We start from the raw sequence: 21042 nt of genomic DNA, 5'->3' as shown, positions 1-21042 counted from the left end.
GTGCAAGAAATATTAAACATCAGTGGAATATGAAATATTCAGGCATCATGGCAAGTTTAAAAGTTAACTAAATCTGTGTGCACATGTAAAAACTGACACTGTATCCATGTTGTTGTTCCTTCCTCTCTCTCTCAGATGGCTCTCATCTGCAGACCGTGACGTGTGTTTGTTTTCAGAGAAAACTGTAGAGGGACTTGAAATGCCTTCCCGTCTCTCTAAACACACTGAAGGACTCTGTGCATGTGTGTGTTGGTGTGACCGTGTGTTCATGTGTGTTCATGTGTGTTCATGTGTGTTCATGTGTGTTCATGTGTGGCCACAGACTGAAAGAGCTGCAGAGAGAGAGAGGGAGAGAGAGAGAGAGAGCAGGAGGAGATCCGGCCCTGGTGCACGCTGTCCTGTAAACACGGCCGGGTCAGACCGAAGAGACGAGGCTGCAGCGCCGTTATTGAGTTGGCAAAATGCCTTCAGTCGCACTACTGAGAATGATACTATAATTAAACTCTTACAACTAATACAAAAACTCATGTATCTTTAGGTCTGACTCTAATTCCATACTACAGTACAGTAAGACTTGTTGCAAAGAGCTGACTGAGGCATGTTAGCACAGTGATGAAGAGGAGAGAAAGTTAATAAAGAAGATTTTCAACAAGGTCTCACAACCAGTTATAGTGTATAACACTGAATCTTTAGCCCAGTTACAGAATGCTGCACACTTGAGAAACCAGTGAGGGAATCAAGTTTAGGTTGTGCAGTAGTCTAGAGCAGCACTTTGATTTTTACTCTTCAAGTCCCTCTCTCTATGAACATGCCAAAATAATTATACAAAATGTAAGACCATGGACAATAATGACGTTTTGCCTGGTCGACTTCTGAGAACATTTGAGAACACCTGTAAGGAATTTCACCATCTGGGACTTCATTTAAATGTCTTTTCTGTATCTACATGTCTAAATTGACCATGCTTGATATTGCACATTAATCTGATATTTAATGTTCGTTAAGTTCAGTCTCACCTCGGAAAGTTTGTAAGGAACAATCAGCTTCTCTCCAACAGTTATTGTCTTCCGAGTTGTCAGAGCTTCAAACAGCATCTCTTCTTTGACCTGATGATCACGACAGCGAGAGAGAAAATGAAATGAGTTAAATCTCCACTGAAAAGGTGATAAAGCCATCATTCAATGCAATGTATATACTGTATGTGTACACTTTTATCCACACTTTGTGTGCATGACATCATTTACAGTGGATAACTAATGTATCTTTCACATAAAGTGCCCATATTTAAACCATGGAGACCAGGTTTTATGTTATATTAATTTCTGTCATATTGTGTAATTATGAAATCCTGAAAAGTCTATTTTCTGTGTTGTTTTATTTTGTGTTGTTTTGCAGTACAAAAGAAACCCAGTCGGAGCAGGCACATCGTGTTAGACTTTGACATAGGCCATCTTTTTGTTGATCTACAGTAAACAAACACACATTTAAAGAATATGCGGCAATAAAACCTCCCAGCAGCATTATTTTTCAGTACCTCCAGCAGTTCTGAGACGACAGGCAGCACCTCTGGGTTACAGATGTCGATGGAGTCGTCCCTGTAGGTTTTCCTCTTGTAGCGGATGTTGCCCAGGTAAAGGATGGCTGACAACAGGCAGAAGATCCTAAACAACAATTCAAGAAACGTTTAAGAGATGCTGCACTGGAAAAATACTGTGGGACTGTCTGTAACTGCTAGAGCTGCCTGCCTGCTAGTCAATTAGTTGACTAACAGGCCGTTTTGGTCTTAGATTTCTTTAGTGGATTATGTGTTTTTAATGCTTTTTCATGCTGAATTACTTATTTCTGAGAAACGTTTGAGCACATCTCTGGTAAAGACAAGATTTAAAGTGGTGCATTTGTGTGATTCTTTGTGGAAAAACTCAGTTTTACAGATCTGTCAAATAAATCAACTAATCCATTAGTCAACAAAACCGTATGAATGTTAGACGACTAACATGATAGATATCATGATATCTCGATATATGATTTTATGATGAAACGATTCCATTGAAAGCCGATAAATTATCATATTGAATAGTTGCCCAGCCCTAGCGTGGAGGATGAGGTGGATCACACACTTATGGTGGTCATGTGTGTGTCACTCACTGTTTGCGTGTGGAAGGAAGGAAGCCCACCATCTCCATGGCCAGCTGAAGCCTCTCAAAGTCATGCTTCAGGTCTTCTCCTTCCACTGTGAAGCAGTCCTGCAGAAAGAAAAAGCAGCAACCGGGTGTCATCAGGTTTACAGCGGCTGTTACGACACGGCGGCCTGGAAGCCAAAAGAGCTAATGACAAGACACTAAAGACTGTTGACATACACAGTGCCCAAATGTTTTTAATGTTTACAGAGTGTCCAACAAAGACGCTTAAAATAGCTTTTTAGTTTACTTGGCAGGCGAAACAAAAAAAACAGCAGAGTGGCCTGAAGCAGACAGAACAAATGACTCAGACTAAAATAAGCTATCATTAAGAAGCTCGGGGGTCAAACACTCATCACAGTGATGTGCGGAGCGTCAGCAGCGTGTGCAGCTTCTGCTCATGCAGTGGAAAATCTGGCCCTGCTTCCCCGTTTAAAAACAATTCACAGAAAACTGGCGAGCAGGTAAAAGAGCTGAGAGGAGCAGCAGTTTATGGGTTTTCCTGTGTTAAGTGATGGATGATGAGCTAAACTAGGAGGTTGTTTTGATGCAACAACAGTGATGTGTGCAGAGCTGCAAGACAATGCATCTTGATTATCTTAAAGGTTTAGAAAGGTGCTGAATAAAACTATGGCTTTTGAAAAAAAAAAAAAAAAAATTATGATTGTGAATTAATCATTAAAAAAATTTGGCGGGTCCAAAATTAATGTTTTCCTTATCTCTGTGGAAGATATCTGACGTTTGGTTCCCACTTCTAATTAGGCTTGTGAGACAATATTTTGTTTTGTTTGTAAATTAACATTATTGTCACACATTGCATTGTACACAGCACAGCACACAGTGAAATTTAATATCTGCATTTCACCCATCCTCGTATGAGGAGCAGTTTGGGGGGCTGGTGCCTTGCTTATGGGCACCTCAGCAGGTCTCAGGAGCACTAGCATCTCTTCAGCTAACAATCCACACTCTGTACTTGGTCCCAAGCCAAGTATATAGACTGAGCTACTGCCACCCCAGTAAAAGTAAAACAATGTTGGTATTACGTGGTATCTCTGGGTCGTCAGTTAGTGTGGAAAAAACAGATAAATGGCTGAGATTAAGTGCCTGGCAACGACTTGTTGTGAAGTGAATGCAATGGAAAAGGGGAGGGAAAATACGACATCAAGTAACTGAGTGTTATCAATGTTATCAATAGCACCTTTAAGTGAAAAAATACTAACTTTTGAGCATTACAGGCTTATTATGTCACGCAACACTTCCTAATACTAGTGAAATATAGCTTAATATGAGTTTTCCCAGCTGATATCTTTTTATGTTGAAAACCCTAAATATTACATCTTATTTCAAGAAATCTTAACAAGCTAATTTTCACTTTTTCCACAGGCAGATTGCTTATGCATTGCTTATTTTTGAAGTGGCCTTTTTCCAAGTTCACATCTTACACAGAACATGTAATACACGTGAAGTGCAGATCTCATAGAGCAGAGCAGGAATGAGTCCTAAAATCAGGAAATGAGTTAACATTTTAGCACTTCTGGTTCCCTCGTCTGGAAGTCAAAGGGCTTTTAGTCAGATGCCTGAAATAAGGTCTGTGGTTAACACAAGCTGAAGAGATTTTAACGTTTTGTTCTACGACATAAAATACATCAGTTAATATCCCACTGGTGAATTTTGAAGCTTTTACGTGTCTTAAAAAAGGCAGTTGCTAACAAGTGGCTAAATGAGACTACTAAGAATGATCACGCCGACTCGTCCTCCTTTACCGCCTCGTTGTGTATACTCGCGTGGTGCAACCGTGGTGTAGTTTGTTGTTTGTTTATAGCGTTTATAATGTTTTACTTCTGTCGATTGCATTTACACTTCAAAAATCATAGAAGTGGTGTTCATTTGTGGAGATTATCTTGCTGAACAAAACGTGTAGGTATCATAAACGTTTGTTTGCCACAGAGCTTATTTTCTGGAATAATCCAAAACACAATCCCACTGGCTTTTTGTCGAGGGAACCAGGGCGATGCTAACTTCCCGGTTGGCCTACAAAAATACTTCATCCCTGCACCACTGTATTGACAAGACTAGAATCATAAAGTCCAACAAAACAAAAACAAGGCATTAAAATAGTGAGCATAAACTACTGTAGCAGAAATATTACTTAGAAAACAAATGCACATGAGAAGTAGTAAACTCGTGGATAAATCTGGATTAGCTGTTTATGAGAAGAGGAAGAGCGTTTCCCCGACTAGGACCACATGCTTTGATGTAACTACATAACTACACAGTGGTTCACTACATCTACACCCACCGTAATGTGAGCTCTGCTCTTTGCTTTATGGGCTCATTCCACTATGGTTGCCATAATTATCACATACCGAGGCCTCAGAAAGACAAACACTCCAAACACGAGACTCACACTTAGACCAACGTGCCTCCTTCTTCTTGCCTCCCTCATTCTCTGCTTTCATGGCAGAAACTCACACTGACCTATTAGTGACTCTGGTTTTACATTTCTATAGCAGGAAAATCTCCATTTGATACCAAAATAAGCTCTAACTTAAACTTTTTTTCCAATAAAAACATTTTGTCAATGTAGTAAAAAGGTGTTTGAGGATTACAGATGTTGTAAATGTTAAAAATATAGGGATAGTTTGGGTGTTTTGAAGTGGGGTTGTGTGAGGTACTTATCCATAGTCAGTGTGTTACCTACAGTAGATGACGGTCTGCACGCCCCCAGTTTGGAGAAACAGACAGGAGTTACTGTATGGGAGCAAAGTAATGTACTGCTGTGGACGGGGGCAGCAGCAAAACGTATTTTAGCCACCTGAAAGAAAGGCTCACCTAAAAAAAATCTATATATTTATGTGTAAACTATATGTCGAATATTTTCACCGCTTTACCCCGACGTGAGACAGCTATACAGTCCGAGTTTTGGACGGGGAACTGAAGCCACTCTCTATGTTCTCCCCAAAGCAACCAGACTCCATTGAAATAAATAGTAATTTTACCTGACAGAACACAGGAGCTGCTGGTCTACCGCTGCCTCGATCGGTTAGTTTGTTTGTGTTATTGTTTGACTTTGGTTAGTTTGGATTCACCAAAGTCACTCAATAGCACAAACAATCAAACCAATCGAGGCAGCGGTAGACCAGCAACCCCCGTATTCTGCGAGGTCAAATTACAGTTTTTTTTCAATGGAGTCTGGTGGCTTTGAAGAGAGCATAGATGGATACAACTTTAGTTCTCCGTCAGAAATGGCTGTCTGACAGCAAGGTAAACCGGCGAAAATATTTTAAATATAGCGTACACTTAAACTGATATTGATTTTTTTAGGTGAGCCTTTCTTTTAGGTGGCTAAAATACGTTTTGCTGCTGCCCCCGTCAACAGCAGTACATTGCTTTGCTTCAGTGTAGTAACTCCTGTCTGTTTCTCCTCCTCCCATACCTCATACAACCCCACTTTAAAACACCCAAACTATCCCTTTAGAACACATCAATTCGGTATAATATTTCCTTCAGGGCTAATCACAGTGGTCACTGCATATTGTTTTGTATTTTCTATTCACTAATGTCAGAATTTACATAAACTATACTAAGCATCTCACAGTATCATCAGTATTCAAAAACAGTTAACTCAACTGAGATGGAAGGAGTGGAAAATTAATGAATTAATCAAATGTAACTCAAGAATCAAAGAGCACTGTTACATACATGAGTTAATAAACAGAAACATTAATGCCCACCACAAATCCCAAAAGACTTTTTTGATCAATGACATTATTCAATCAGAGTATTTCTACTGCAGAGTGTGATTTGAATCAGATCCAGTGATTGAGAGGTGAGGGTGTGTCTTTGGGTAAATAAGCTGAGGCAACCCAGTAGTTATGAGCATGTAAACATACTGTAGCTCAGCCACTAACTAGCTAGTGAACAATGGAGCCCGTCTGGGACTAAAACTCAGCCCATTACTCAAACACTCACATGTCTTGTGAGGCTGCAATGCATTATGTTCTATTCAGGGAACTTACAGTACTGTAAAAAAAAAGGCCAGGACTGTTTTATGTTTTATGGCTCTGATTGGTTGTTTTATTGATTGACGTATGTTCCACCAATCATGTGCAACTGAGGTGATGCCACGTGCCGCAGTTCTAAATATTGTCAATTACGCAAGTGTTAGTGGGAAGAAGAGAAAAGTAACCTTAGATAGCTTGGATTTGGGACTTCAGTTGCCGGATTTTGTTGTGAGTAATGGATGGTCTTTCTGTTTTTTTCAGTTAGAAAGTGAATATAAAGGGCAGGTCCATTATTATAATTTTTTTTAGATTTTTATATCATTCTGTAGTTTCCCAGTGGTGTTCCTTATGCAACCGCTTTACCTCGCTGTTAGACAGCCCTTTCTGACGGGGACTTTATATTGCAGTCTTCAAAGCCACCAGAATACAGGGCAAGTCTATGACTAGAAGGCAAGTCCAAGTCAAGTTGTAAGTCCTTAGAGGGCAAGTCTGAGTCGAGTCTCAAGCCTTGAGAGAGTCACAACTTGTGGAACTTCTTATTTAGATTTTTGTATTCTTGATAAATGTCAAAGACTTGATGCTACAAATACTCTTAATCTTCAATATTGCCCATATTTGTTTGTGTAACTTAGTGAGGACCTCATCTTCAGCGCACTGCACTGTCAATGATCAAAAAAGTCACACAGGTTACAGCAACACAGGCAGCTACAGAGGCCAGGATATGACTAGACATACCAACATAACTCAGAGCAGCACAACGGGGGAAAAGCAAAAAACAAACAAAGCTGAAGTAAACACCACCCAAACCAAACCAAACCAGGAAATAACCAAAGAGCAACTAAATGAGCAGGAGGGTGAGGGAGGGGAGTGTGCAACTGTGCAGGGAAAGTGTGGCTTGAGCTGCAAGTGCTCAGGTGACCGGAAATCTACTTGTGTTGAGGTTTCTCCAGTGACACACACAGACACATGGACGGCACACACACACACAGATACTGACCGGTTCACTATCACAGTAACTGTCCCAGTGCAGTTGGTGGGTTGACTTTGTTGTCATCTGGAAATGTTAAGGCAGAGATCACAGAGGGGCGAGGTTACGGTTAGACAGCAGCATTCAAATGAAGACACGCTGTACAATTAAACACAGATTTATGTGCAACTAACAGCAATGGAAGGACGTGCTGTTAAGACGCAAGCAATGGCTGAACTTTACAGCTCTGTTCATTACATACAGACACATATCAAGTAAGCACAGTCAGACAGAAGTCAAACATTCAAAAGCACACAGACACTGATGAAAGAGATGTTTGCACACAAAACGCATTCACAGACGCTAAACAATAAGCACATGTCATGATTGAACACATCGAGTCGTTAAAGCAGGATGAGAAGGTGGAATAAAAGCTGCAGATTTGTAGCAGGCACAAACATTAAGGATTCAGAATGAATGACTTGCTTTACTTTACATTACAGCTGACCATTTTTAAAGCATACCGTGAGTTTCTATGATTGATTTCCTACATTCAATGATAAACTTGCACGTAAAACTTGCTTGAGATATGAAATCTACCACCGCGTACAACCTCCGTTTTATGTTAAATTGCATTGCATGGTGTTCCAGTTTGTAAGCAGGGAACTGTTTTAAAATGCTTCTCCAGGTCTGTTTAGAAAGGCAGCACCATCTGTGATTTCCGACTCTGCTGTTGAAAAGTGACATTTGTAATAAATAACCAGATTTACATGAATGTCTGCTCGTCTATGCCTTTCTAGATTATTTTTCAGCATCATATCTTATCAACACAAAGCATTTTAGTAGTCAGTAAGACTCAGTCAGTGTGTCCTTAAATGCACCATCTTCAAGAGTTTTTCTTACAATTTATAACTGCAGTATCACACAATATATATATACATATATATACAGTATATATATATATATATATATACTGTATGTGTATATATATATATATATATATATATACTGTATGTGTATATATATATATATACACTGTATGTATATATATACACATACAGTATATATATATATATATATATACACATACAGTATATATATACACACATACATATATACTGTATGTGTATATATATATATATATATATATATACTGTATGTGTATATATATATATATATACTGTATGTATATATATACACATACAGTATATATATATATAAATATATACAGTATATATATATATATATATACACATACAGTATATATATATATATATATATATATATATATATATATATATATATATATATATACATACATACAGTATATGATAGGGCTGTCAATCGATTAAATTATTTAATCGCAATTTTTATCTGTTCAAAATGTTCCTTAAAGGGAGATTTGTCAAGTATTTAATACTCTTATCAACATGGGAGTGGGCAAAAATGCTTGCTTTATGCAAATGTATGTATATATTTATTATTGGAAATCAATTAACAACACAAAACAATGACAAATATTGTCCAGAAACCCTCACAGGTACTGCATTTAGCATAAAAAATATGCTTAAATCATAACATGGCAAACTGCAGCCCAACAGGCAACAACAGCTGTCAGTGTGTCAGTGTGCTGACTTGACTATGACTTGCCCCAAACTGCATGTGATTATCATAAAGTGGGCATGTCTGTAAAGGGGAGACTCCTGGGTACCCATAGAACCCATTTTCATTCACATATCTGGAGGTCAGAGGTCAAAAGACCACTTTGAAAATGGCCATGCCAGTTTTTCCTCGCCAAAATTTAGTGTAACTTTGGAGTGTTATTTAGCCTCCTTCTCCAAGCTAGATTGGCATGGTTGGTACCGATGGATTCTTCAGTTTTCTAGTTTCATATGATGCGAGTATCTTCACTGTACCTTTAAAACTGACCCCGCTACAACCTACAACCTAAAAATTGCAAGTTGCGTTAAAGAAATTAGTGGCGTTAAAACAAATTTGCGTAACTTTGACAGCCCTAATATAAAATATTGAGTAAATTCTTCGCTGTAACTGATTGGTTTCATATTTAAGCATCTCAAGAAAGTTTCAAGTCTTTGCAAAATAATTTGCATTCTGTATTTGAATGAATTAGACCCAATGATTGCTACAAAATGAGGAAATAAACTTACAAACCTACTACTTGCTTTGAACATAGGCCAGGTAAATGTACATTTGTGGTTAATGGGCTGATTAGCAGAAGCAAGCTCTCAAAGCAAAATGTAGAATGAGTGATAGTTAAGGAACAAGGTGGGAAAAGGCCATAACTGCAACGTGTTTATGTAGCTTGTAAACAAGTCGTGTCGATTGTGTGGACAGGAGGGGTTGTGAAATCCATGCAAGAGCTCTAGCTGTGGTTTTCTTTATGTAAACTCCACAGAATACACAGATCGAGGAATAGAGATACAAGGGAAGGTTAGAATAAGAAAATAGTGCAAGAATGTGTGCATGTATTTATGTATGCAAGTGTGTTTGTGTGTTTGCATGTGCACGTCAGTGGCCGGGAGGAATGGAAGGAATTCCCTGCTCTCTTCTGCGTAGGCGTAAAGGATTTAGGAGGAGGCGAGCGGGTCCCTGGTTGTCATGGCGTGACTGTCAAAGCTCGGATGAAGAGACGTAACAAATTTTACACAACATCCACATTCCATACCTGTAATGTATGTGCATGTGTTTATTGTGGCTTTGTTTTACGGGTTATGTGGAACCTGTTTTTGCAACAGAGACGAGCGCCAAATACTATTTTTGTCTTTATGTGTGTGTGTTTGTCAGCGGTGGTGTCGGGATGAGGATGTGTGAGCGCATGTGTCCAAAGGTAAATGGAGACTAAAGTGTATGCAAAACCCACACACATGCAGTTACACCCACAAAACGTACATTAACACACAATCAAATGAACACAAACACACAGATGTTATAAATAAAACACTTCACTTTGAAAAGTGAAGGAATTAGACAGTGACAAGTCTTGTTTGTATGTGTGTGTGTGTGACAGAGAGACAGAGAGAGGGACTATATAGAAGGTGTTGAAAGCCACCGACAGAGGAATGCGTTTCCTTTGTGTCCTCATTTCTCTCGGTTTCCTGTTAGCAGAGACACAGAGGTAACTGTGCTCGGTTTGCTGGGTCTAACCACTGGTAGATGACACCAATACAGACACACACAACTCTACAAATGAATGAACACTATGGCAAACACATAGAACAACGCAAAACTCATAAAGACATAAAAACTCAAACATAAACAACCAGTGTAAGACAAAATCAGGAAAGATTACTTGTTAATCTCATATATTATACAAATATACTGTATATTATTAGTGTCTGATTGCGAGGGTCCCACCTGACTGAGGTAATGGTATTCTTCAGGCTTCATGAGGTGAAAGGTTTTCCTGTCTTCTTCACTCGCTCCTGCCAGCAGGTAGTAAAACACATGGTAGTTTCTAAAAACAAAACAGGTAAAAAAAGAAAGAAAAGAGCATTTCCACATATGGTTAGTTAAATTTAAACTCAAAACAAATGCAAGCTTTTTTGTTATCTAATCAAATTAGTTTTTATATGAGACTATCATGTAGGGCCTACATCTGGAACAAAAATATTTGCTCCTGGAAATGGTTTAAGGTTAGCAAAAGTAGGAAGACAGTAACACTATAATAATAATAAAAAAAGATTAAAAGTTATATCCACATAACTCAAAACAAAACTACAAATGGAGAGACAACCTTCTACTAAATAAATAATAAATCTACCTAAATAAAAAGGGCCTATCCTCTGTCGGCTACAATGGTTATTTTAGCATGCCTTCAGATAGCATGTTAGCTAATGAACGAGCTCACAGTTAGCAAATCAATGCTACAGTACAGTAGTAGTTTCATAGTAGTTAATGTTAGGATAAAAGGTTTAGCTTATTGGTTTGTTAGCCACTATGCTAAAAATACTAAAATGTTAGTTAGCAACAGCAGGATGTAAATATGTATATATATGAAGAATGATAGCCTGCAAATGTTTAGCATGTTATCACACAAACAGTTGGCTTCCTAACATCCTTACATTGAGCATATTCAGGTAAAACAAAAAGCAAAAACTAGAAAAAAGAATCACGACAGCTCTGGTAGGCTATCTCAGTTTGTTTGTGTGTATGTGCATGTGTGTGCACTTTTTCCCTGACAGCATCTAGCTGCAGCATAAAGGTTAAAGGTCAAAAGCGTGCAGCAGCTGTGTGACCAGGGTCCTCTTGGAATACACACACACACAAGCTATTACGGTCCCGGAGTCAGCAATCCATCTCAATAAGAGGTGGCTAACGCAGGGGGCCCAGTGTGAGCCCCCCGTGGTGAGGTTAACCCTCGCCACATTGTCCAGCCAGTCCAACACATTAGTGTCAGCTCCACTTAAGAGCTCAATTCACTCCACGAATCACACTTTGGCAAACTCAAACAACAGGCTTTCTGAGTTAAATTCACTCAGATGCACTTTTTTTTTTGTTGTTGCCAAAATTCAAACTCCATTTATTTCATACTTGCTGCTGGCACCATTTTTTTAAGTTAGTGAATAAAGTGCGGCTTAAATGTCACGTAAAATTGATTCAACATAGAAGACTGCAGAAATTGCCAAGATCGACACAACCTAGTTGACATAGACATAATTCATATTTACATTAGTGTTGATATAATATATTACACGTATAATACGTTAAAAACTTTAATTTCATTGCTCAAAAGTGAAGTGGCATCTACGGTTAGTGTCACTTCTTGCTTAACAAAACCATGTAATTTAATGCCAAATTCCCACCAGAGCAGCGGCCTGCGGCGAGCTGCCATGCAATGTGATTTTGTGGCGAAGTGCGGCCAAACTAAAAGTTAAGAGAAGTTTGACTTTTAGCAGCGAAGGACGGCCAGTGATGACCCGCAGCCAATCAATATACAGATCCTGTTACTTCTCTGACATGTTGACCTACAGTATGTTACAAAGAATTTCTTCCTGCCTGAAACACATCAACACGCCTCCCGACTGCAGAAAAATTTCATTATTGCAGCAAGCCGTACTTCACCGCTGCCTGGTGTGAATTTGGTGCAAGACTGTGATTACGATCTGCTTCTCTGAGAAGCGCTCACCGCTCATTGTGCTCCTGATAGACCAGCCTCGACTTCTCAAGCAGGTATTTCTCCACATAAGCTCTGAAAAATAGATAATACAACAAAACAGTTAACTTCAAAACATCATTTATTTTTTGAAAATGAAATGCATTCGTCTCTGGTTCCTTACCCTCTCACAGTGCCGCTCTCCTGGTAGTTCACCTGAATGAACTTGCCAAAGCGACTGGAGTTGTTATTGTGGGCCGTCTTAGCGTTCCCAAATGCCTGAAGGGGAAAGAGAGGAAGACGTGGTGAGACGAAAGCAAACGCAAGAAAAGGCCACATATTACATATCGTACACAGTTTAGACGTTTAAAGTCAAGTTCTGAGTCGACTGTAGGTGTGGGTAATCTGTTTGTGGGTCAAGCACAAAGAGACTGTGGCCTCGTGCCAAACATTGTCTTGAAACACGGTCAGCCTGGACCGCGCGGAGCAAGCTTTTCCTCTTACATAGTTTGAAACAGCGTTGGCCCGAGACAGATGATTAATAACATGGTTTTAGGATCTATTCAAGTCAGAGTCAGACAAATTGCCAGAGTGGGGATGAAGGAGCTTGGGCCAGCAGAACTGATGGAAAGAAAAAAAGCTCCTCAGTGAGTAATGGGATCCATGTGGCCATGTGGAACATGTGTAGTGGTTGTGCTTTAATAAGACGCTCCAGTATTTCCCCTCGCGGCTCTGTTTATGTTGTATGGCTGCCTGGAGGGGAAGTCGTTTTTTCGCCCTACATAAACCCTGTAGTTATTTGTAGCTCCGCCACAAGTAAACAAATTCCTCAGTGAATCACTTAGAGCTGCCCCGAGCCCTGCGTCTGTGGAATGGGAAAACACCCCTCTCTGACCCCACCCTTCACCAACGCCGTTTACCAACAGACAAGCATGCTAGGAGAAGGCTAATACCGAGCTAACAGGCTACGTTGTGGGGCTTTGGGCTAATCCTAATGCACACTTTTGCAGGTCAAACTGCGAGGAGTTCATTCATCGTTGAATTGGACTTGAATTCCAAAAGCATTCCGTTTTGTTTCAGGGTGGGCCAAGATTGGCTAGTAGCGTTGCTGCAATGCAACACCGACGAAACAATTACGACACGGTTCTCTTTTACAACCAGCAAGTCAAAGCTTCGCAAGTTAAAGCTTCGCAAAGCAAAACAGCAACACACAAATGACTCAATGACCAACACGTTCTCACAGGAGGGCGTATAAATTGCACAACATTATACAGCTTTTCAAGGCATGTAGGGTAGTCCTTTGCAAAAGTTAAGTTAAGTAGTGTTTGGATATCATATAGAGAACCTTTAAGGTTAAGATGATCTCTGTCCCATTATAAGTCTGTGGGCAAAGATCATCACACCATTAAGATTCTTTTGGGAATCAGGACCAAGGACACAGACTCTACTACCGGCAGAGCCCGTCTCAAACAACTGGATTACAGCAATGAACTCGCCCTTCATATATGACTCACCGAGCTGAACAAATCATTAAAATGGGCCGACGCTGTGGAAAAACCTATTCAACTCTGCTGTCTGGACAAAGAAAGAGGTCAAACTGAGGAACAACGACGATACCATTTCACATCCAGAGATGTGGGTTTTAAAACGCAATGCTGGTCTTCTGTTCACCACTCTATCCGTCTATGAACTGGCTAACCTGCCCGGCTCAGGAACTACAGGTCAGACGAGGACACACCACCATCAGTTAGCATCTGTAAGAACTTCCTCATAACAATGACCTGCTCGCAGACACGTCGAGGAACTCGGGTCGGTCGAGTCGAGTATCAGACCTTTCAGTGTTTGCTTGACATTTTGTGTTGGGCCAGCAGGAAGCAGGATATGGAAAATACTGAGAGCTGATTTATGTCCAGGCACCGTGTATTCATCCACCTGGTCTGTGTAAGAAAGATGCATAGTTAAAGAGGACGTTTTTACAGCCGATAGTTTGTATTCTTCCTAAACTTGGCGAGCTCCATATCAACGGCAATAAAACACAACAGAAAGGACGATATGTCATAACTGACCTCTGGAGGGGATGGAGTTTCTTACCAACATGCAAGAAAAACATATAAATGCATGCAAAATTAATGGAAATAAGTGCCTAGAGAGAGCTTACTGTCATTAGGTCACTGAGCTAGGATAATCCCATCATTTCAGTTTCTATGAATAAGTGAAGATATTAGCAGTAACGTCTGTCACACCATCCTCACAACATCACATACTCCTTTTGTAACGTGTCAACAGAAAAAAAAAACATCAATCAGTACCAAATCTGTTGCAGACGGTGACATCTTTTCACCCAAAATAACCGCAAACAGACCTGAATACAAAGCAGCTACAAGACAAGTTGTGCTTCGGGTAAAAAGAAACGATTTTCCTGCACTCTTGCTCTTTCCACCTACACAAACATCCCACAATAATGCAAATGTGTTCTTGCGACTTCTCCTACGGGAATTGTCAAAAGTTATTCTGGGAGATCTAAATCACCAACTTGAGCTCAAGTTGAGGTAAAGTGGGAAGATGGTTTCTAACAGTGGATTTTTTTCCCCTTTGAATGATGACAAAGACTGAAAGGGACACCAGCGCTAAAACTGTTTGTACAGACATGATTCGCACCACTTCAGTCCCTCCAGCAGGTCAACAACATTATTCTTGGCTCCAGACCACAGACGGAGCCAAAGGCAGACCAATGACAGACTTGAGATGGTGCCAGTGCGTTCTGGGTGTAATGTGTCTACGGGCTCGGTCAAAGGCGTTCAGAGGAAGCTCGGACAGAGAGGATGGATGCCACAAGGCTGATGTGGTGTTTTCATAAGTAAAGCACTCCGTTGATCCTCATGTCAACAACTGTTTGGCCGTTCTGAATACTGTGGTCACTGGAAAAAACAACTTTTAATTACATGTCTTTCAGTTGTGGCTTTCAAAATCAATCTACTTTCATTTTGTGGGAAAGTGAACTCATTCTGATGCCTTCACTCAGGGTAGTGACTAATCCCAATCATGATCCAGCTCCTTCTTTCCTATTTAAAATATACTATTGCATTGCCCGTTCGTGGCGCTCAGTCCGTCTCAATCCTGACAATTGTGCTACTATTATGCACAAAGTTGGCGGTTTGTGGGTCAGGTCAGGTTCGGGTGGTTGAGTTTTATATGTTGGGTGGGCTTTGTTGCTGCAGTAGGGAACAAAACATGACGTCATAATCGCCAAATTTATCCAAAATTGACCCAGAATTTAATTCAGAATTGATTTAAACTGCAGATTTGTTTTCAGTTTTCTCAACACCGTCATCTTTAGCTTCCACCCGCTGTTAGCGGTGCACGTTAAAGAACTTAAAGCTCTGTGATTGGATTGTTTCTTGCTGAAATGCACCTTGGGAGTCGTAGTTAACTTCTTTTTTATGAACACATCTTTACCACTCTATCTTTGACTTTTTATCAAGGAAGGCAGACGTTTTTCTTTTATACTGATTTCTATTTGTTGTAATGAGTTAAACTACTGCAGAAGTTGTAGAAGGATTGTTTTTAAAGAAGGCTTTTACAATTGTTCCCTTATATTTTGTGATGACATAGAATAAGAAACTGTAGTTCATCGGGACCTGATCCATTGAACAGGGCTGATATACCTTATTAAATCTATCTCTTAATATTTAGTATATCACATCAGTACATCGCTAGTTTTGTCATAAAATAAACGTTTGCATTAGGGAATAAAAGATGTACAGGGTCATACATCTCCAACAGGAAACTTGTAATATAAAACATAAGTTTCTTTTCTGGGAAATCAATTAGACTTCCAGCGCCGCCTCACACAGAGGCAATCAGTTCACATTCTATTAATGCTTCGGTCTGTAGTGAGGTAATTAGGTCTTCATCTGCCTGTGTGTGCTCTGACTCACGCAGTGTGGAGCAGAGACACATGGCTTTTAATCAGGGTGACTTCATTAGCAGCTTCTTGAGGAGAGGAGAGGAGAGTGAAAACAGGAAAACAGACTGTTGGGTCGAGTCTACAAGGAGTTGGGAGTGTTTCAAACGGACGGAGGGGTCACGCTAAGCGCCGTGCAGACAAAAAGATGCTTGATTTAACTCATAAAGGGATTATCTTTCAGTAAGTCATCAATTGCGTGGGGGTTACAAATGAATTTCCACGCTTTAGAGGTCATGTGACAGCATGGTCCCAAACTACACAGAGAAAGGCTTTGTCTGAATTTCAAAGTCACTTAAGTGAAATGAGCCATGAGATAAAAAAAAAAAAAAAACTGCGTTCTTATGACTGCAAATTGGTTTAGGAAATTGTCACCGAATTTTTAGCATTCCTTCCTTGACAGTAGCTACGGAGCATGTGAGTGATTCAGTGGTTACTCATTTGACCTCCGTAGTTTCATATCCTTCTCTGAGCCCATGACCATACCGACTCATCCACCACAGTATGCGGACAGGATGTCAACAATAGAGTGAAAGGGCGAGTGACTCGGTGTGTCACGGTTATGTCACGGCGTGTGTGGGCAGATAACTTTCTCCAGAGGCTAATTCCTGACCACCAGGACTCTTGTTATGTCACACCTAAAGCCATGCTGACCAGAGTGGACTAGTGTGGTCACTGTGGTTGTTTAATCACAGGGGGATCTGCAGTCCTGGTTCCCAGCTGGGTGAAAGCACGGTGGGATGTGGGTTCTGGCAGCGGCTGCTTCTGTCAAAACAGTGTTTGAGGTGGGATGTGAGCAGGTTTAACTGTCAGAGTTAAACACTTACGAGGCTTTTCTCTTTTCTCCCCGTGAAGATATGTGAGCTCGTCTTTGTGAATCTTGCAGAGGTGGGACCAAGTCATTGTTTTGCAAGTCACAAGTAAGTCTCCAGTCTTTGCACTCAAGTCCCAAGCCAAGACTGACAAGTCAAGTAAGTCCCAAGTCCTAAACTTTGAGTTTCGAGTCCTAAACAAGTCATAATTTGCTCTTCACCAAATGTAATGCCATTTTAATAACAGTAGCGTAACGTAAGTTCTTTGTGGGTTTTTCCTGCAACGTGATTGGGTGCTGTCGGATTGGTTCAAACAAAGTGGATTTAGGGAATTAAGTGTAGGATAATCAAAGTCCCAATAATATTCACCAAACAACACAACACACAACAAAAAAACAACACTTTTCGGAGATTCAGCAATAAACAACAAAAGACAGAAATTCAGCTTGTTCAGTTCAGTTCAGTTTTTTCTTCCACGAGTAAATCCTCTTCCCAAACAAATCAATAAAGGATCTCTCAAAAAGTAAATACACCCAACATCTTAGTTACCTTCGTACCGGGCAGTTGATCGTCTTTGTGCACACTGCAAACACTTTTTAAATAGCATACTTTTTTAATCTTCAGGCTTGTGGGAAGGTATCAAGTATTTTCAAGTCAAAAGGCTCAAGTCCAAGTGAAGTCACACGTCACTGTTGTTAAAGTCCAAGTGGAGTTGCAACCTTTTTTTTATGTTGTCAAGTTGAGTCTAAAGTCATTGAAGTTGTGACTCGAGTCCAAGTCAAGTGACTCCTCCGCACCTCTGGTTACTTGTGATTCAGCCATTTATAAAAAGGCGCCAATGTTTGGTTGTAAGCTTAGTTTAAAAGTTCAAGCTTTTTGTAACACTGCTTTAGATCCTACCGTCAGAAAAGCTGTCTTCCTTAATTCTCAGCTAACTCATCATCACTCTGACTGAAACGCCCCTGGGAGCAGATCTGATGGTCCAGTGAAATTAGAAATATAGACGTCAAGCCAGACACGTTGTGCAACTCTGACAAGAGGCATCACGCTTGAATGAACTGCCATAAAGCTCATGAGAGTTTAATGTGTGTTTGGGGGTTTTTGACAACTGATGTGTCCAAGACAATTTCTGCTTCAAGCTTTAATAAAACTGTAGTCACATCTGTTTATACTGCATACTAATGTAAGAGCCTGCAGTTTGTATCAAAGATGACGTTTCTCACACTACAGCCTGAAGAAAAAATAAATAAACAGGCTAAAACTTCTGGGAATCACATTCCCATTATACTCCCATAGCTCATGAAAGAAAATCATGTAAACCAGCCATTCTTTCTAGCTGATACAATGCTGCATCAACCAGATATCTTTCATACATATTGTAGTTTATGTACCACATCATTATGTTATAACATAAAAGTCTGTATGTTGTTACAATAAGAAACGTTTCTTGGTTTAACAGGATGTCTTAATTTTGTGTAACAAAGGGAAAAATTGAGACGTAACAAAGTGATATGTTGTTATAACAGGAAACATTTCTTGAATTAAATTAAATTGAGTTATTTGGTACAGAGCTGCAATGATTCATCGATTAGTTGTCAACTATTTAGATAATCGATTAATTGGTTCTAGTAGTTTGAAAATGTCATCTTGGGCTTTGGGAAACACTGATTGACATTTTCACCAAATTTCTGATATTTTATAGACCAGAGAACTTATTGATTAATCGAGAAAATAATCGACAGATTAATCTACAATGAAAACAATCATTAGTTGCAGCCCTAATTTGGTATGGTATAATAATAAATATGTCATAATACCACGTTAAATACCTAGTTATAATGTGAAAAGGATCGTGTTAAAACAAGGCAGGTTTGGAGTCCTTAGAACAGAGCCTGGCTAGCTGTTTCCCTTTGTTTACAGTGTTTATGCTAAGCTAAGCTAACCGGCTGCTGGCTGTAGCGTTGTATTTACCAGACGGATATGAGAATGGTTTCCATCTTCTCATCTAACTCTCCAACGAAAAGCAAATAAGCACATTTCTCAAAATGCCAAACGATTCCTTAAAAAACTTTGTGAGTCACTGGACTACAGTCTGTAAGTGTGTGTGTGTGTGTGTGTGTGTGTGTGTGTGTGTGTGTGTGTGTGACGGAGAGAAAGCAAACAAGAGAAACCTAATGAGAAAAAGCAGTGGCCTTTTGATCAGTCCGATGGCTGACTAAAGTATTTGGCTCAATCAGAAAGTCCTCCTGAGTTAGTAAGAAGGAAGTGAACATTAGTCACAGGGATGGAGATGAAAGCCAGGCCTAATAGAAAAATAATCACAGATCTCCAGGACTGCTCAGCTATCAGAGACATCTCTCATAAACCGCTCTGAGTTAGAGAAGACGAGTGGGAACAAAAACCACATTCCTACGTTACACAGACCCCTCAGACAGAAGAAACCTTCAAAAACCTCCAAATTAGTCAATTCATTTCCCCATGCTATTCCATAAACTGCAGAGCTGAGTATGAATCCTGAAAGAAGGCAGTTGTCTAACATCCTCAGGCTGTGTGAGAAGTTCTCCATCAGTGTACTGTGTTTGAAAAGTGAGACTATATAAGCAAATAAAGTACATATCTGAATGAATCCATTTCCCATGTTTACTGATAATGATCTGAAAGGTATAGATAACCCAGATAATCTCATCCTAAATAAGCCTAAACCCTGTTAGCTGCAGCCTAACGTCGAGTACCAGAGAAAATGTCTTTATATCCAAAAAGTCAGGAACACAGAAAGCAGAAAACACTTTCCAGGAACATAGGAACCTTATTTGTTTGTTTTAAGCGATGGATTTTGCAAAGAATTTATAAGCCCAGGGGGAGGAAACTGTTCTCAACCCACAGTGAGACCCTCTTACAGTAAACTCCAACGGAAAACATACAAGAACAGTAAAATTCAATGAAACAATAAAATACAGGGAAATTAGAGGCCTGTTGCATCATCCCTCTGTGTTATTATCATACCTGCCAACCCTCCTGATTTTCCCAGAAGACTCCTGTTTTTCATTGCCCTCTCCCGGTTTCTTCCCGGGGTCACAATTCTCCCACATTTCTCCCAATTTATGGCAATTTTTCACACCTTTTTTTCTTTTCGTTTTCTCAACTTGTTTCTTGCACTGTACAGCATGTATAAGCCATAAGGCCTACTGTTTCCACCCCGGACGGCAATAGAACTACACCAAATGTCTTTTCCAGGTGGAGGAGAGCCGCTTGCGACACCGCGGCGCGGTTTGAGCAAAGCTGGCGTGGCGTGGCGCAAGCCATTGGAAATAATGGGTCTCGGAGCGCAGTGGTGTCGTTGTCACATTGTGTCTTAAAGGGCCTTCAGTGAGTGAGAGACGGAGAGGGAAATGGAGAGAAAGAAAAACTCAAGCAGGGGCAAAAAATGAATGAATGAATGAAAACTGATGAATAGTTTATGCCAGAGATTCACACAAGTTCACGCCAGAGGGGCGAATTATTCAGTTTTCTTTTCTGAGAATTAAAAGTAAAATTAAAAGTAAGCCTATTTAATAAAAAATGCTGTTGCAGGGTTATTATTATTTTGTTATTTTTATTCTTTAAAAGTCATCAGAAACAAAGTCTCTGAAACTCAAATTTTTCCCCAGACCTCCTGCTTTGGTTTTGAAATCCTCCATATTTTTGAGGTCTCAAGGTTTTCAAGAATAGTTATTATTACACAAATTGGCCTAAATGGACAATCCACTAAGATCAGGACTAATTTTGGGAGAAAATGCTGCTGATTTGGCCAAAAGGACTCCCTGCACAGTTTGTGGGTGGCAGCATGTTTACCTGTTTCCTTCAGTAGTGAGTCAGCGCAGTGAGCTGCCCGTCATTCTTTATCTGCTATAAAGATTCATGTGTGTGGTCAACTTCCTCTGAGTGCCTCCCTCATTCATCTGATCTCTGCTGTATTTGTGTTTCTTCTTCTTCTCTCCCTCACTTTCTCTCACACATCACGGACAC

At 40.0% G+C, this 21042-nt stretch overlaps 1 protein-coding gene across 9 annotated transcripts in view; it reads right to left on the bottom strand.

The window, feature by feature from the left end:
* myo9aa (myosin IXAa) overlaps positions 1-21042 on the bottom strand; it is a 135995-nt gene that overhangs the window by 51013 nt on the left and 63940 nt on the right. For 8 of the 9 annotated variants that reach the window (XM_074621676.1, XM_074621682.1, XM_074621726.1 and 5 more), the window contains exons 3-9: positions 12446-12540; positions 12295-12357; positions 10524-10623; positions 7179-7235; positions 2146-2243; positions 1535-1661; positions 1017-1106 (exon numbers count right to left, since the gene is read on the bottom strand). In XM_074621676.1, the coding sequence (XP_074477777.1) occupies positions 1017-1106; positions 1535-1661; positions 2146-2243; positions 7179-7235; positions 10524-10623; positions 12295-12357; positions 12446-12540 (630 nt within the window). The remainder of the gene's footprint in view (positions 1-1016; positions 1107-1534; positions 1662-2145; positions 2244-7178; positions 7236-10523; positions 10624-12294; positions 12358-12445; positions 12541-21042) is intronic. The other variant, XM_074621705.1, reaches the window with a different exon arrangement.

The sequence above is a fragment of the Sebastes fasciatus genome, chromosome 2 (genome assembly GCF_043250625.1).
Source record: "Sebastes fasciatus isolate fSebFas1 chromosome 2, fSebFas1.pri, whole genome shotgun sequence".
NCBI lineage: Eukaryota > Metazoa > Chordata > Actinopteri > Perciformes > Sebastidae > Sebastes > Sebastes fasciatus.
Note: the sequence above shows the minus strand (reverse complement) of the source record. Positions and strands in the feature narration are given on the sequence as shown.